This window comes from Anomalospiza imberbis, chromosome 3 (assembly GCF_031753505.1).
Source record: "Anomalospiza imberbis isolate Cuckoo-Finch-1a 21T00152 chromosome 3, ASM3175350v1, whole genome shotgun sequence".
NCBI lineage: Eukaryota > Metazoa > Chordata > Aves > Passeriformes > Viduidae > Anomalospiza > Anomalospiza imberbis.
In genome coordinates, this window is record NC_089683.1 from 279346 (window position 1) to 295551 (window position 16206).

General features: G+C 70.3%; 4 protein-coding genes across 6 annotated transcripts; 3 read left to right on the forward strand and 1 right to left on the reverse strand.

Annotated features, from left to right (window-relative positions):
• Window positions 1-1945: 1945 nt before the first annotated feature.
• On the forward strand, window positions 1946-5702 carry SLC5A6 (solute carrier family 5 member 6). Its single transcript, XM_068183130.1, has 15 exons — window positions 1946-2324; window positions 2452-2517; window positions 2597-2648; window positions 2726-2793; window positions 2887-3041; window positions 3216-3356; window positions 3443-3572; window positions 3639-3727; window positions 3800-3912; window positions 3994-4061; window positions 4613-4699; window positions 4814-4998; window positions 5081-5184; window positions 5251-5372; window positions 5481-5702. The coding sequence occupies exons 1-15, from the start codon at window positions 1995-1997 to the stop codon at window positions 5628-5630; spliced, it is 1860 nt and encodes a 619-aa protein (XP_068039231.1). The 5' UTR covers window positions 1946-1994; the 3' UTR covers window positions 5631-5702.
• A 659-nt stretch (window positions 5703-6361) lies between these two features.
• PREB (prolactin regulatory element binding) lies at window positions 6362-10622 on the forward strand. Of its 3 annotated transcripts, none has more exons than XM_068183116.1 (9): window positions 6363-6532; window positions 6728-6920; window positions 8522-8733; window positions 9062-9142; window positions 9215-9342; window positions 9734-9907; window positions 9976-10048; window positions 10120-10279; window positions 10374-10622. In XM_068183116.1, the coding sequence occupies exons 1-9, from the start codon at window positions 6398-6400 to the stop codon at window positions 10466-10468; spliced, it is 1251 nt and encodes a 416-aa protein (XP_068039217.1). In that variant the 5' UTR covers window positions 6363-6397; the 3' UTR covers window positions 10469-10622. The 3 variants fall into 3 exon arrangements, with proteins under 3 accessions (XP_068039216.1, XP_068039217.1, XP_068039218.1); XM_068183117.1 differs by having other exon boundaries at window positions 9218-9342; XM_068183115.1 differs by having other exon boundaries at window positions 6362-6532; window positions 9062-9342.
• A 228-nt stretch (window positions 10623-10850) lies between these two features.
• Window positions 10851-13037, forward strand: CGREF1 (cell growth regulator with EF-hand domain 1). Its single transcript, XM_068183126.1, has 5 exons — window positions 10851-11574; window positions 11801-11872; window positions 12049-12119; window positions 12203-12324; window positions 12403-13037. The coding sequence occupies exons 1-5, from the start codon at window positions 11492-11494 to the stop codon at window positions 12832-12834; spliced, it is 780 nt and encodes a 259-aa protein (XP_068039227.1). The 5' UTR covers window positions 10851-11491; the 3' UTR covers window positions 12835-13037.
• Window positions 13038-13119: 82 nt separating this feature from the next.
• KHK (ketohexokinase) lies at window positions 13120-15600 on the reverse strand. Its single transcript, XM_068183121.1, has 8 exons — window positions 15476-15600; window positions 15286-15402; window positions 14951-15085; window positions 14363-14435; window positions 14010-14156; window positions 13611-13699; window positions 13386-13543; window positions 13120-13281 (listed from the first exon to the last, which is right to left on the reverse strand). Exons 1-8 carry the CDS (start codon window positions 15589-15591, stop codon window positions 13196-13198), a joined length of 921 nt encoding a protein of 306 aa, XP_068039222.1. The 5' UTR covers window positions 15592-15600; the 3' UTR covers window positions 13120-13195.
• Between the last annotated feature and the right edge of the window lie 606 nt (window positions 15601-16206).

Consider the following 16206-nt stretch of genomic DNA (forward strand, 5'->3'; position numbering starts at 1 on the left):
ACCTGCCACCGGGACCGGGCGCTCTGCGGGCAGCGGGGGCCGGGGGCCGGCTCCCGGGATGGGGGCTCTGGCGACACCGGGGACGGGGAGCAGAACCCCGGGACGGGGACATCGGGGACGGGGAGCAGAGCCCTGTGTTAGGGACACCGCGGACACCGGGGAAGGCGAGTAGAGCGCCTGGGAGCCCCGGGGCGAGGGCACCGGGGACAGCACTGGGCAGCGGCGGCTCCAGCGGCATCCCCGCATACACGGGGTGGCAAGGAAGGGTGTGATGGAGCGAGAGGAGCAGGGGGCACCGCGGGAGGCAGGCTGAGGACGGCAGGGACGGGGCAGCGGGCTCACCACGCGGGGACACGGGACACCCTAGGGCTGCGAGAGCGGAGCCTGGGGCTGGGACTGCTGGGTTTTGTGGGGCGCATTCCGGGACCGTCTGGGTGAGGGGGCAGCAGGCCCTCAGTGGGGTGACCGAGCCAGCAGGGCTTGGGACCAGCAGGTGATGGGGGTGTGGGGACACCAGGGCTGGAGGCAGCAGAGCCTCGGGGGCACCGAGGGGTCTGTGGGGCATGGGAGCCTTGGGCTAGGGCCATCCAGGAGTCTGGGGCTGGCGTGTGCCCGTTGGGGGACGCGGTGTAACCTCCCATATTTAGTCTGCATGGGGGAATGTGGGGAGTGACCTTGGACCCTGGCCATGAGCTGCTGCACGTGGAGCCTGTCCTGGTCAGGGACAGGCCAGGGCTGGTGGCGGCCGAGACACTTCCCTCTCACCCCATTCCCACCCAGACACTGCTGGCACTGCCGGTGCTGCAGAACCCCGCGCCAGCTCAGCTGCCCCCGGCCCTGTGGCAGGCAGGCCCAGGCAGGCTGTGCCAGGGGTGCCAGGAGGGGCTCAGCCTAATCCCACCAAGCATTCCCAGGCAAGAATTCCTCCAGGGATCACGATGGGATCATGGCGGGCACTGTGCCACTCCCTGCCACCCCCAGTCCAGACTTGTCCTCCCTTTGCCCCTAACGCAGCCCTGCTGGGACAGAGGGTCCCCCACAGCCTGCACCCCTCCCAGGCCAGCAAGGGGGGTATCCACAGCCCCGTGGCACCTGCTGCTCCCAGGTGCCCGCAGTGGCAGTCCTCTGGATGTGGGGGCAGGCAGGGGCAGCAGTCTGCCCGGCTGTCCCCTCCTGTTCCACAGGAGCCAGGGTGGGGGCAGAGCATGGGGGGCTCTGGGGGATCCCTGTCAGCGGGGTCAAGGTGCCAGAGCCAGTGGATGCTCAGGCGTCTGCTCCGCCTGGCTGATGCCCAGAACCCCGAGGCTGCCAGCTCCCCTCTGTGCGTTCCTGTGCACTGGGGGCAGTTCCGACAGGGCCGTGGGCTGCTGCAGTGCTTGGGGCCGGGTTGCCTTTGGTGCTGGTGGGACCGGTGCTGCCGGGTTTGGTGGGGCTGTGCAATGCTGGGGTGGTTGGGCCAGGTTGGGTTTGGCTCGGGTGGGAGTGGCACCGCGGGCTCAAGGCTGTTCAGCTCCGGGGGTGGTCCTGTTGGGTTTGGCTCAGGTGGGACTGGGGCTGTCCTGCACAGGAGACAGCTGTGTTGAGCTTGGCCGGTTCTGCCGGGACTGGTGGTGCCGGTGCTGCGGGGGGCCAGGGTGGGACTGTTTTTGCAGCCATTGTCTTGGTGCTCTTTGAAGACTCTCCAGTTTCCTTCAGCGGGGCAGGTGGGGTGGCCCGGGGGAGACAAGCCCGGCCCAGAGGGAGGAGGAGGAGAAGGAGGAGGAGGAGGAGGAGGAGGAGGGTCTGGCTGCTCTCCCCGCTCTGGGGCCTTGAGGCCGAGACAGAGCGAGCGAAGGTCCCCGCAGCGCTGACACGTCCCTCCTGCAGCTGCCAGGGCCAGGCCGATGCCGGTCAGGACGTGCTGCCGGGCTCAGGTGTGCCCATGAGGCCGGCGGAGCGCGGGCGGCTGGGCAGCGGTGGCAGCGGCGGGGCGGCAGCGCGGGGACGCGCTCACCATGGAGTTCACGGTCATCGACTACAGCATCTTCGCGCTGCTGCTGGTGCTGTCCTCGGCCATCGGGCTGTTCTACGCCCTGAGCGGTGACCGGCAGCGCACAGTGCAGGAGTTTCTGCTAGCCAACCGTGACATGGGCTGCCTGCCCGTCGCCCTGTCCCTGCTGGCCTCCTTCCAGTCAGCTGTGGCCATCCTGGGCGTGCCAGCTGAGATCTTTCGCTTTGGCACTGAGTACTGGTTCCTCGGCTGCTCCTATTTCCTGGGGCTGCTCATCCCGGCGCACATCTTCATCCCCGTCTTCTACCGTCTGCGCATCACCAGCACCTATGAGGTGAGCATGGGGGGACACGGGGAGGGCAGGGGGGACACGGGGGGGCAGAAGGGATACGAGGAGGGCAGGGGGACATGGAGAGCACAGAGCACCCTGCAGCCGGGTGCCCTGACCTCTCTCCTCGCAGTACCTGGAGCTGCGCTTCAACAAGACAGTGCGGGTCTTCGGCACCATCACCTTCATCTTCCAGATGGTGAGTGGAGCCGGGGGCTGTGGGGGCTGCAGAGTTTGGGGCATTGGGCGTGGCTCAGCACTGCTCTCCCTCCCCGCAGGTCATCTACATGGGGGTGGTGCTCTACACGCCCGCGCTGGCCCTCAACGCAGGTATAATGAGGTCAGGTGTGGGGCCGTGCCCGGGGGCTGCCGCCCCTCACCCCATTAATGTCCTCTGCCACTTCCAGTGACGGGCTTTGACCTCTGGAGCGCGGTGCTGACCATGGGGCTGGTCTGCACGCTCTACACCACGCTGGTGAGTCCCTGCTGCCGCAGGTGCCCTGTGCCCCTGCCGTGCCAGGGTGAGCACTGTCACCTTGTGGTGACGGGCATCATGTGTCCCCATCAGGGTGGCCTGAAGGCCGTCATCTGGACAGATGTGTTCCAGACGCTGGTGATGCTGGCGGGGCAGGTTGCCGTCATCGTGGTGGGCGCATGGCGGGTGGGGGGCATGGCCCGTGTGTGGCGCGTGGCTGAGCAGGAGGGCAAGATCGCCGGCATTGAGTGAGTCACCTCCTGGGACCCCCCTGTTGTGCTCTGGGGACACTTGGGGCAGCCTGGGGTGGGAGACAGTGACCCTGGAGCGGTGGTGTGGTCCATCCCCGTTACCCTCTTTCCCATGGGGTATCGGGTGCCAGTGAGGAGCCCTCACCATGACCCCCCTGGTCCTCCCCACAGCCTGGACCCCAGCCCCCTGGAACGTCACACCTTCTGGTCGCTGTCTGTGGGTGGCGTCTTCATGATGCTGTCGCTGTACGGGGTGAACCAGGCGCAGGTGCAGCGCTACCTCTGCGCCCGCAGCGAGCGGGAGGCCAAGCTGTGAGTGGGGCTGGGACTGGGGGTCCCTGCAGCCGGGATGGGCCCCCCGCCACAGCCCGTGTCTGATGGCCCCACGGCGCCCGCAGCTCCTGCTACGCCGTGTTCCCCTGCCAGCAGATTGTGCTCTGCCTCAGCTGCCTCACTGGCCTCGTCATGTTCGTCTACAACCTGGAGCACCCACTGGCACCCAGCCAGCGCCCTGCCTCCTCTGACCAGGTGGGTTAAGAGCCCCTCCCCCGTGTCCCCTGCTGCCCCAAGCCCTGCACTGACCTCCTGCCGCAGCTGGTGCTGTTCTTCGTGATGGACGTGCTGCGGGACCTGCCGGGGCTGCCCGGGCTCTTTGTCGCCTGCCTCTTCAGTGGGGCCCTCAGGTGAGTGGGCGGCCCTGGGGCGGTGGCTCAGGTGTCCTGGCCGAGCCCCCTCCTGCTCCCTCTCCTCCCCAGCACCATCTCCTCCGCCTTCAACTCGCTGGCCACGGTGACCATGGAGGACCTGGTGCGGCCGCACTTCCCGCGGCTGTCGGAGTCGCAGGCCACGCTGCTCTCCAAGCTGCTGGGTGAGTGGGTGGGGGGTGGCCAGGGGCTGGCATGGTGGGGGGGTCCCCAGCACTACCATGACTCCCCACTCCCCTCCCCAGCTCTCGGTTATGGGCTGCTGTGCCTGGGGATGGCGTATGTGTCCTCCATGCTGGGACCTGTGCTGCAGGTAGGCACGGGGCTGCAGCAGCCCTGGCACCCCGGATGGGGTGAGTGACCGGGCTGTGGCACCCCGGATGGGGTGAGGGACCCAGCTGTGGCACCCCGGATGGGGTGAGTGACCGGGCTGTGGCACCCCGGATGGGGTGAGGGACCCAGCTGTGGCACCCCGGATGGGGTGAGTGACCGGGCTGTGGCACCCCGGATGGGGTGAGGGACCCAGCTGTGGCACCCCGGATGGGGTGAGTGACCGGGCTGTGGCACCCCGGATGGGGAGAGTGACCCCGCTGTGGCACCCCGGATGGGGTGAGTGACCCCGCTGTGGCACCCCGGATGGGGTGAGGGACCGGGCTGTGGCACCCCGGATGGGGTGAGTGACCCAGCTGTGGCACCCCGGATGGGGAGAGTGACCGGGCTGTGGCACCCCAGATGGGGTGAGTGACCCAGCTGTGGCACCCCAGATGGGGTGGGTGACCCCGCGGTGGCACCCCGGATGGGGTGGGTGACCCCGCTCTGGCACCCCAGGGCTGTGGGCTGGTGCTGAAGGCCGTGTCCCCGCAGGCGGCCATCAGCATCTTCGGCATGGTGGGGGGTCCGCTCCTGGGGCTCTTCTGCCTCGGCATGTTCTTCCCCTGCGCCAACCCCACGGTGAGTGTCCCCTGGCCCAGCCAGCGTCCCCCAGCCTCGTGCGGGTGTGTGGGGAGGTGTGGGGCGCCCTGAGTCCGCACGGGGGCCAGTGCCCTTCTTTGTGCCCCGTCACAGGGAGCCGTCGTGGGGCTGCTGGCCGGACTGGCCATGGCCTTCTGGATAGGCATCGGCAGCTTCCTGCAGAGCACAGGAGAGGCCAAGGGGGTCCCCCCGGCCAACAGCACAGCGCTCCCCACCGTGGGCAACCTCAGCACCGTCCTGGCTACCACGCTGCTGCCCCCCACATCAGCACCCCCAAGGTGGGTGGGACGGGGGCTCGGGGACTGGGTGTGCAGGGTGGGGAGGTGCTGCTGCACCACCTCCTGACGCCGTGTCCCCCAGCCCCACGGGGCTGCAGCGCTTCTACAGCCTGTCCTACATGTGGTACAGTGCCCACAACTCCACCACTGTCATCCTGGTGGGGGTCCTGGTCAGCCTGCTCACCGGTGAGTGTGGGGTGGCGGGGGGGCCGCCGTGCCGCCCCTGCCCCACTCACGGCCCTGTACCCCCAGGCCCCACACCGGCAGTGGCCCTGGACCCCCGCACCATCTCCCCCGTGCTGCCCTGGCTGCTCTGCTGCCTGCCCCCCAAAATCCGGCGGTGGCTCTGCTGCGGGGGAGGCGACCCTGCCCAGGTGAGGGACAGATGCCCAGCACCCCGGGGGGCGGGGGGCGTGGGGGGCACCCCCCCTGCCCCTGCCGCATCCTCTGTGCCTTCCCTGCCCCCGGCTCTGTCCCCACAGGCCCCCGGCCATGCGGACAGCACGGAGAAGAGCCATGGGGTGCCCAATGGCCTGTCCCCCCCTGGCCCCGACTGGCAGGGGGAGGAGGGACAGGGGTACGTCCGCAGTGCCGGTGCCCCCGTCTACGCCGTGCAGGAAACCTCCTTCTGATGGCCCCAGCGTGGGGGTCCTGGCCACCCCCCTGCTCGGGGGGTTCAAACCCCGGTGGGGCGTCCACTGACAGCCGGGGCATGCCAAAGAACAGGAGGGACACTGGTGGGCTGCCCCTCCGGGGGGGCTCTGGGACCACGGTTGGGGGGTGTTGGAGCGGTGCCCCCTTGTCCAGGCTGGGACGTTGTGTGGTACCCCCGGCCCAGCCACGTGCCTTACACACCGCTCCAGGGCTGGGGGCTGCCCGGAGCCGCCAGGGTGCCCCCGCAACCCCTGTCACCTGTCTTTGTGTTTGGTGTCCCCCCAATAAACGGTTCTGGAGCACAGGTGCTGGAGGGTCCCAAGGAACAGCGCACTCCCTGCTGTACCCCGGGACTCCCCCGCGGCGGGCTGGCCCTGCTGTTCCCCGGAAGGCCCCGGGTGACCCCTGTCGCCGCAGGCAGCGAGTGGGGTGCCCCGTTTTTCCACTCAGTGGGGTCCCCACGGAGCCACAGGACCGCTGTGTCCCCGGGAGCACCGGGCTGGCCCCGCTGTCCCACGTGGGGCCGGGTTCCCCGTGCCCCCGCGGTCGCCCCCGGTCCTTGCTCCCCCCAGAGCACCGGGCTGGCCCCGGTAGCCCCGGCAGCCCCGGCCCACGTGACCTTGCGGCCACGCCCCCCCCTCGCGCCGCCCGCGGTCTCGCGCCCGGTTAGCCACACCCCCGCCGCGTGACGGGCCGTGACGCAACAGCGTGTGAGGTCCCGGCGCGCTGACGTCACGTCGGTGTCATGGCGCCCCGGCGTCCCGCCGAGCTGTACCGGGCGCCGTTCCCGCTCTACACCGTCCGCCTGCACCCGCGGCGGCCGCTCGCCATCACCGCCGGCGGCGGAGGCGCCGCCAAGACCGGCATCCGCAATGGCGTGGTGCGGGGAGCGGGGACAGGGCTGCGGGGAGAGCGGGGCCCGGGCGGCTGAGGGGCCGGGAGGGCCCGGGAGGGCCGGGGCGGCTCCGACACGGCGGGGCCGGAGGGGTTCGCGCTCTGCGGGTGCGGGGTGCGGCCGGGGTCCGCGGGCAGCCCCCGCGGCGGGGCCGTGACCGCCCGGCGTCCCGGCCCGCAGCACTTCCTGCAGCTGGAGCAGATCGGGGGCCGGCTCAGCGCCTCGCTGCTGCACTGCCACGACACCGAGACCCGCGCCACCATGACCATGGCGCTGGCCGGGGACGTCATCGCCGCCGGGCAGGACAACAGCTGCTACATCCTGCGCTTCAGCCTGCAGGAGCCCGAGGGTGCGGGCACCGCCGGGAAGGACGGTGAGACACCGCTTCACCGGCACCCGGTGCGAGGCGCTTGCCCCGGGGCTGTGCTGTGCTTTGGGCATGGCCGTGAGTTCCCCTCCCGCCTGTCCCGGGTGCTGTGGGGAGGGCTGAAGGGTGTTGTGGAGATAAGGCATCCTGTGAACGACCCCGTGCCCACCCTGGATCTCCCCTGTGCCTGCCCTGAATGCCCTGCCCTTGCCTGCCTTGGGTGTCGTGGGGCAGGATGTGGGCGTCTGTGGGGTGCCTTGGGGATGGGGCACTGCCTTGAACCCCTGCCTGCCTGTCCTGAACCTTCTCTGTGCTTGCTCTGGGTACCATGGCGAGCTTGGGGATGAGACACTGCCCTGTGCCCCTCACCTCCAGATGCTGTGGCCAGAGTGTGGGGGGCTGTGGGGTGCTTGGGGGCCGGGGTACAGCTGTGGACCTCCCATGCCCACCCTGGATCTTCCCTGTGCCTGCCCTGGGTTCTGGAGGGCAGGGAGTTGCGGGGAGCTGGGAGTCTGTGGGCTGGCTTGGGGATGGGCATTGCCCTGAAGCCCTCCATCAGTGTCATGGACCTGCCCCCAGTGCCTGTCCTGGGTGCCGTGGGGAGCTCTGGGGTTTGGACACTGTCCTGGAATCCCCTGGGCCCCTCCAGTGCCTGTCCTGGGTGCCATGTAGAGCTCTGGGGTTTGGACACTGTCCTGGAGCCCCTGGGCCCCTCCAGTGCCTGTCCTGGGTGCTGTGGGGAGCTCTGGGGTTTGGACACTGTCCTGGAGCCCCTGGGCCCCTCCAGTGCCTGTCCTGGGTGCCATGTAGAGCTTTGGGGTTTGGACACTGTCCTGGAGCCCCTGGGCCCCTCCAGTGCCTGTCCTGGGTGCCATGTAGAGCTTTGGGGTTTGGACACTGTCCTGGAATCCCCTGGGCTCCTCCAATGCCTGTCCTGGGTGCCATCTGGAGCTCTGGGGTTTGGACACTGTCCTGGAGCCCCTGGGCTCCTCCAATGCCTGTCCTGGGTGCCCTGTGGAGCTTTGGGGTTTGGACACTGTCCTGGAGCCCCTGGGCCCCTCCAGTGCCTGTCCTGGGTGCTGTGGGGAGCTTTGGGGTTTGGACACTGTCCTGGAGCCCCTGGGCCCCTCCAGTGCCTGTCCTGGGTGCTGTGGGGAGCTCTGGGGTTTGGACACTGTCCTGGAATCCTCTGGGCCCCTCCAGTGCCTGTCCTGGGTGCCCTGTGGAGCTCTGGGGTTTGGACACTGTCCTGGAATCCTCTGGGCCCCTCCAGTGCCTGTCCTGGGTGCTGTGGGGAGCTCTGGGGTTTGGACACTGTCCTGGAGCCCCTGGGCTCCTCCAATGCCTGTCCTGGGTGCCCTGTGGAGCTTTGGGGTTTGGACACTGTCCTGGAATCCCCTGGGCCCCTCCACTGCCTGTCCTGGGTGCTGTGGGGAGCTCTGGGGATGGAAGCCCCCCACTGCCTTCGTGCCTGCCCCGAGCCGTACCGTGCCAGACATGGGTGCTGCGGGGCAGGCTGCCAGGCTGCGGGGAGCCGTGGGGCTGCGGGGCGCTCCGGGGAGGGGCAGCGCCTCGGAGCCCCGTGCCAGCCGCGTCCCGGCCCGCAGGCAGCGGGGACAGGGGCGCGCGGCGGCGGCGCGGTGCCGGTGGCGGGACCCCGGGCGGCGCGGCGGGCCGGGCCCGTGAGGTGCGGGTGGAGAGCCTGCAGCGCGTGCGCACCGACTTCAGCCCCGACGCCCTGCAGAAGGCCGTGCGCTTCAGCGCCGACGGAGCCCTGCTCGCCACCGGCGGGGCCGACGGCTTCCTGCGCCTCTGGGAGGTGGGCACGGCGCGCTGGGGGACATGGGGCGGGCGGGCAGCAGGGCTGGGGGGCACAGGAGAGCGTGGGGAGCCAGGGCAGGTGCAGGGAGCTGGGGGGACATGGGGGAAGGCGTGTGGGCAGGGGGACCAGGGTGGGCAGGGGGAGCTGGGATGGGCACGGAAGAGCGGTGGCTGCCGTCGTCGTGCCGATGGCAGCAGGCATTGGGCAGGGACGGCCGGATGGGCAGCACCTGCTGCCCCCCACCTGACGCTGCTCCCCCACACCTGCCCGGGACCGCGGCAGGGCCTGGCCCTGCCCAGCGCCCACGCCGGCTCTGCCCCTGCAGTTCCCCAGCATGAAGAAGACGTTGGAGTTCAGAGCCCACGACGGGGAAATCGAGGACATCGCGCTGGGCCCCGACAATAAGGTGGGTGTCAGGTGGCTCCCTAGTTCCCTGGCCCTGCTGGAGAGGGGCCTCAGACCCCTGTGCTGTGTGCAGCAGGTGGTGACGGCGGGGAGGGACTTCCAGTGCTGCGTGTGGCAGCAGGACCAGCTGGTGACAGGGCTGCGCTGGCACGAGAACCTGCCTGGCATCCCCGACAAGGCCTATCGCTACCAGGCCTGCCGGTGAGGGCTGGGGCCGGGGCCAGGGAGCTGCAGATAGGGCTGGGGGCAGATCCGAGGGCTGGGCTTTGGGCACTGGGACTGGGAGTGGGGTCAGGGAGGGGCATGGGGCTGGGGCTATGCTATGGGCCTGGGGCTATGGTTATCTCAGCTGGGACTGGGTCACGGAGCAGGGCATGGGGAGGGACCACTGGGGTGGGGAATGGGCCACCCCTGCCCGCTGCCTTGCCCCATCACTGTTCCTGCTGGGTCTGTGGGAAGGGGTCTCCTGGGCTCTGCTGACAGCTGTACGGGGAGGGGGCTGGGGCCAGGTTTGGATTGGGAGTGTGGTGGTGGTGAGGGGCTGCATCCCACGTGCCCCACCTTCGCCCCATGACCCTCTCCCCTGCGGCAGGTTCGGGGCTGTGGAGGGCAGTGCCGGGGCTCTGCGGCTCTACACAGTGCAGGTGCCCCACAAGCGGGAGCGCCGCCCCCCGCCCTGCTACCTGACCAAGTGGGATGGGAAGAGCTTCCTGCCGCTGCTGACGCGGCCCTGTGGCTCCGAGGTGGTCTCCTGCCTCTCCATCAGGTAGCCCAGGGCCTGTGGGTACGGGGTGGGGGCCATGGCAGCCCCCACTCACTACCCTCCCCCCTTAGTGATTCGGGCACCTTCCTGGGGCTGGGCACAGTCACCGGCTCCGTGGCCATCCACATCGCCTTCTCACTGCAGGTGAGCTGGGGCAGGGGTGTGGGGCAGCCCCCTGGCCCCCGCGCAGCCCCTCACCTCCCGTGTCCCCCCAGCGACTGTACTACGTGAAGGAGGCCCACGGCATCGTGGTGACGGACGTGGCCTTCGTCCCCGAGAGCCGGCCCGGGCGGGAGCTGCTGGGGGGCCACGAGGCCGCCCTGCTCAGCGTGGCCGTGGACAGCCGCTGCAAAGTGCACCTGCTGCCCACCCGCCGTACGTCCGGGGGGCTGCCCGTGGGGCTGAGCTCCTCTGCTCCTCCTCTGCACGGCGGGGCTGCAGCCTCCTCTCTCCCGTCCCTGTCCCACAGGCTCGCTCCCTGTCTGGCTGCTGCTGCTGCTCTGTGTCGGCCTCATCGTGGCCACCATCTTGCTGCTGCAGCTCGCCTTCCCAGGCTTCCTGTAGCCCCCTGGCCCCCGGAGGGACCCCCTGGCACCAGGAGCGACCCTCCAGCCTCCACCTACCCCACACAGACTGTGAAGGACACGAGGGACCAGCCCTGGCCCCGCTGTCCCCGCTGGCGCTCGGGGAGCAGATGCGGGTCCAGGGAGCCACGCAGGGCGCCGTCCCTGTGGGATTGTGCTGGCAGCAGTGCAGGGCTGGCCCCGGGACAGGGGGGTCTCCTACCCCAGGAGAAGAGGGTCCTGCCGGCCCCCCGCCCTGCTGCTGCCATTAAACTGGAGCATGAAGGCAGTGTTGTCCACGTGTGCTGGGGGAGCGGGGCTGGGGCTGAGGGCGTCGCACTCCGGGCCGGGGTGTGCCCTCGGGGCCGCTCTGTGGCACCGGGACTGCCTGCCCAGGGCCCGCGGGGCCTGTGTGTACCGGCACGGGCCGGTGCTGCTGCGGGGGCCCGGGGCTCGGTGATGCTGGGCTGGCCCGGCTCTGCCCGGGACCGTGGGGGGCTTAGGGGGGGTCTCACCCACCGGCGTGGCCCCGTCCCTGCTGTGAGCACGCGCCCATCCCGGGCCCCGGTTACTCCCGGCGCTGCCCCGGGGCGCCCTGCGTGGGGCTGAATCCCTGCTCCCCGCGGGCCGGGTAGGGCCGGGCGGGGCCGCTCCCGGCCGCGGTGGCAGGGCCGAGACGTGTCGGCTACGTGGCCCCGGGGCGGGGCGGGCGGCACCGACACGCGAACGGGGCTGGGTGAGTGGGTACCGGAGGGCACCGGCGGTACCGGGTTGGGCGTGTGCGGGGTGAGTGGGTACCGGGGGCTGCACTGGGTGGGCAGCGCCGGCCGGTCCCACGCGCTCTGCGTTCCCCGCGCACCTTCCCACCTGTGCGAGCGCGTCCCCGCCGTGCTGGAACCGGGGCAGCTCCCGGAGCCCCGGCCCCTCTCCCTGCGCCGGTGTCCCACGGGCCCTCCCACCGACGCCCCGGCAGGGCCAGCCCCGATCCCGGTGTTCTCGTCCCGCCGCAGCCCGAGGTCGCGGGATGAGGAAGCCGCCGGTGATGCTGCTCCTGCTGCTGCTGCTGGGGCCAGCGGCCTGGGCCGCCCCCAGGGCGGGCACCAGCAGGTACGGGGGCACAGTTAAGGGAAGGCAGAGCTGTGGTGTGTTCTTGGCTACAGGCACAGGTGCGGGTGGAGTCCAAGGTGGCCCTGGGAGGGGCGAGCACAGGGGTCCGAGCTGCACGGTGAGGGCTGGGACTCATGGATCTGCAGGGGCCGTGGGTGGGGGGCGTCAGGCCGGAGTGGGCAGCCCCCCGGGGGCACAGGTAACCAACGCCCTGTCTCTTGGCCAGGCCCGAGCCCCCCGTGGCCACAGTCGTGGATCCGTATCCTGACCCGCTGAACCCGGAGTCGCCTGCACTGCTGTGAGTCCCTGCCCTGGGGAGCCCCACAGCACCGGCAGCCCCACCACGGCCCAGGGCTGTGCACTGGGGCTGGGGGGCACAGTGCCGGGTGGGGGGCATGGACAGTGCCGTGGGGCAAGGTGGCCATGGCCATGAGGCAGGTGCAGTGCTTCCCACCCCAGCCCTGCTCCCCCCAGGCTGCTGTGGAGCGCAGTGCGGAGCCTGGGGCCCCCGGAGCGGGATGTGGAGGCCATGACACGGGAGCAGGGTAAGGCCACCGGGGCAGTGATGGGGGGCTGAGGGGCTGGTGGGGCCGGGGACCCCGGCCCCACAGCACCCCATGCCCCACAGCCCTGCTCTACCTCTTCGTGCTCCATGACCACGATCGGAGCAGGCGCCTGGATGGGCTGGAGCTGATGCAGTTACTTGGCACGGTGCTGGCTCAGGCTGGGGGGCAGCCAGACCCTGACATGGTGGGTCCCACAGGGATGGCTCCTCATGCCCCACTGAGCCCCTGGGCCGAGCCCTCATCCTGTTCCCCATCCCTGTAGGTGGCTGCACTGGTGGACCAAGCCCTGGCAAGGCAGGACCTGAATGGGGATGGGCTGCTGGACCCCTCCGAGCTGCTGGACCCCCCCGAGGTGCTCTTGCCTGGTCAGGACAAGGGTCCCCCAGGACAGCCCCCACTAGAGCAGCAGGCAGGGGTTGGGGCTGTGCCTGGGGGGGGCACAGAGATGCCCAGGCAGGACCTGGGGTTGAAAAGCCCAGGGCAGGCAGCCACTGAAGCTGGAGACCCCCAGACTGGAGCCCCCAGGATGGAATCCCTCAAGGTGGAATCTCCCAATGCTGAGGCCTTGGAGGCAGAAGTTGTCCCTGGGGCCGAAGCCCTCAGTAGTGATGCCACAGAGGAAGATGAAGCCCCTGAGGCTGAAGCCCCTGAGGAGCAGGCAGGCCCAGCCTGGAGGGACCACGGGGAGGGGTAGACAGTGGGGACTGTGGGATGCAATGCCCCAGCTGCTCCCTGCCCTGCTCAGGGCACAGACTGGCACGGGGATGGCCCCTGGCCAGGCTGCTGGGGTCAAGAAGGGCTGGGGTCGTGTGGTCTCCTCTGTAATGCATTGGATGGAGAAATAGAGGCACTGCCGGTGACCTTGGCTGTGGTCAGTGCATCCCCGGGGCAGTGGGACCCCAGCCAGGGCAAGGGGGGGCACAGCCAGGGGACACGGGAGGCAGTAGTGGTGCACATGGGGTTTTATTGGGGGGTTGCTGGGTGCAGTGGAGATGTGGAGATGTTGCTGGGTGCAGCGGTGTGCCTGGGGGGTGCAGAGGTCTCCAGGCACACGCTCAGACAATGCCATCGAAGCCCTGGATCCCACATTTCCTGCCCGCGATCCGGCAGCCGAAGGTGAGGGCATCCTGCAGGGTCCTCCCTGGGGATGGGGCCCAGGATGAGATGTGGCCGTGCTGTGGCTGTGCCGTGGCCGTGCCAAACTGAACCATGGCCGTGTTGTGGCCGTGCCGTGTTTGTGCCCACCTTCTGCGAGCGCAAAGATGACGGCGGCGTTGAAGGTGTCCCCTGCCCCCAGCGTGTCCACGAGGGTCGCTGGGGGGAAGGCGTCCGAGTGCACCAGCTCCCCGTCGGGCCCCAAGGCATCAGCCCCCTCCTCAGCCCAGGCGCAGATCAGCGTGGCCCTGGGGGAGTGTGAGGTGGGTCTGGGGCACACCGTGTGCCCCCAGCCCCTCTCAGGTACACCCCTACCCCGGCTGGATGCGCCCCCGCAGCCCCCGCAGCGCCTCGGGGGCCGATTGGTACCCGAAGTGCCGGGCCAGGTCCTTGCTGATGAACACCTGTGGGAGAGGGGCTGGGGCGGGGGCAGCCCCCGGTACCCCCAGCCAGGTGCGGTTAGATCTGTGCCCTGGTGGCATCCCCAGACCCCGCCTGAACTCCCAGACCCCACCTGCACCCCTAGACCCAAACCCCCCACCCCTGCACCCCCCGAGCCTGACTCCCCCGGACCAGGACTCCCAACTCCCGCCGGGCCGCGCCCTCCGCAGATCTGACCGCTCCCGTCCCGACCTCGTCCCCGCCACGCCCTTGGCCGCGGCCGGGACAGGCGATCGGGACAGGCGATCCCGCCCCATCGCCCCGGCCCCGCACCACGTGTCCTCGCCCCATCAGCGGCAGCAGCTCCTCCCGCGGCTTCTCCACCTCCACCGAGATCCCGACCCGCCGCCCCGGCGCCGCCGCCCGGTTGTGCCGCTCCACCCGCTCCAGCATCGCGCCCTGCTCCGCCGCGTTCCGGGCCTGCGGACACGGGCACGGCTCCGGCATCACCGGGGGATCGCCAGTCCCGGGAGGCCCCCTCGGTCCCGGCGATGCTCCCTCCTTGGGGATGTCCCCCAGACCGAGGGACTCCCTCCGGTCCCAGGCTCACCTACAGCCCGAGGGATTTTCCCCAGCGCGGGGATCCCCCAGACCCTAGAACCCCCCGAGCCGAGCCTCGGGCTCACCTCGAAGTGGATCCACCTGTACTGGGAAAGGTCGACCCGCTCGAAGTCGCGGGCTGTCACGTCAGGCAGGTTCCTGTGGGACGGAGGCCAGGTGGGAGATGGGGACCCTCTACCTGGCACTTGCCCGGGGCGGAGGGCAGCTCCCGGGGCCGTGGAGGGCCCCACGCCACCGGGACAGAGGTCCCCGAGGAGGCCGTGCCCGAGTGAATCATTAATGACGGCGCCTGGGACCCTGAGCTGGATTCGAAGGGCAGCGCAGCGGTGGCCGCGCTGGGGCCCGGGGGTCAGCCATGCCTAACCTCCCCTGACCCTTTGGCACGGCTGAGGGAGCCAGGTTATCCCCACGGGGCCGTGCCGCCCGTCCTGCTCCAGAGTGCGGCCGTGTGGACACACCAGCACCGGTCCCGGCGGCGGCACCGAGGTGACGGGGCTGCAGGGACATTGGCGGTGACAGCGTCTGCGGGATTACGGCCGCTCGCCCCATCCGGCACTCGTAGCACCCGGCAGGCAGCGGGAGGGACCCTTGAAGCAGAGCCGGCAGAGCCCAGCGCTGCCCACGGGCGGCGGGGCCGGGGCCGCGGCCCTTACGTGTCGTGCAGGACGATGGTGCGGGAGCCGCTGGCGGCGTTGACGAGGCAGCAGGCGCAGGGCACCTCTCCGCGGGGCTGCCAGGCCACGTGCGTCGTGTCCACGCCCCGGCGCTGGAAATCCGCCGCGATGAAGCTTTGGGGGACAGAGAGCGGGGTGAGGGGCGCCGCGGGAGCGCCGGGCGCTGCCGGTGAGGCGGAGGCGGGCGGGCAGCCGGAGAACCGCGGCCGCGCCGAGGGTCGAGGCCGGCGGCAGCAACGCGGAGGGGCCGGTAAAGTGTCAGGGCGGTTCGGCCCGGTGCCCCGTCGGTGCGGGAGTCCCCGCACCTCACTTACTCAGCGGCGGGGCCGGGGGCCAGCGAGCCCATGAAGGCGCAGGGGGCTCCCAGCAGCGACAGCACCGTGCAGGAGTTGGAGGCGTTCCCGCCGCGCTGCCACCGCTGTGACAGGCACCTGCGGGGCGACAGGTGCGGTGGGCGCGGGGCCGGCTTGGGGGACACCGGAGGATCCCCCCCGCTGCCGGTACCTGGTGTCGGAATCCTCGGCTGGGAAAGCCTCCACGACGCTGATGATGTCCAGGCACACCAGCCCCACGCACAGGATCCGCCGCTTCCCCGCGGCGCCGCCCGCCTCTGCCGCCATCCCGGGCCGCTGCGCTGCGGCACCGGCACCGGCACCGGCACCGGGACCGGGCGGAGACGGGGACGGAACCGCACCGGGCTCCGGCAGCGCTTTGGCCCCGCCCCCCCGCGCCGCCGCCAATCAGCGCCCGCCGCCGCGCCCGGCCCTCGGGGGGCGTGGCCATGCGGGGCCGCCCTGGCCACGCCCCCCGGTGCGGGGCGCGCGCACGGCGGGACGGGGCACGGGGACAGATGGACACAGGGACACACAGGGACAGATGGACACAGGGACACACAGGGACAGATGGACACACAGGGACATGGACACACAGGGACATGGACACACAGGGACACACAGGGACATGGACACAGGGACACACAGGGACAGATGGACACACAGGGACATGGACACACAGGGACATGGACACACAGGGACAGATGGACACAGGGACACACAGGGACAGATGGACACACAGACATGGACACACAGGGACACACAGGGACATGGACACACAGACATGGACACACAGGGACACACAGGGACATGGACACACAGACATGGACACACAGGGACAGATGGACACAGGGACACACAGGGACATGGACACACAGACATGGACACACAGGGACATGGACA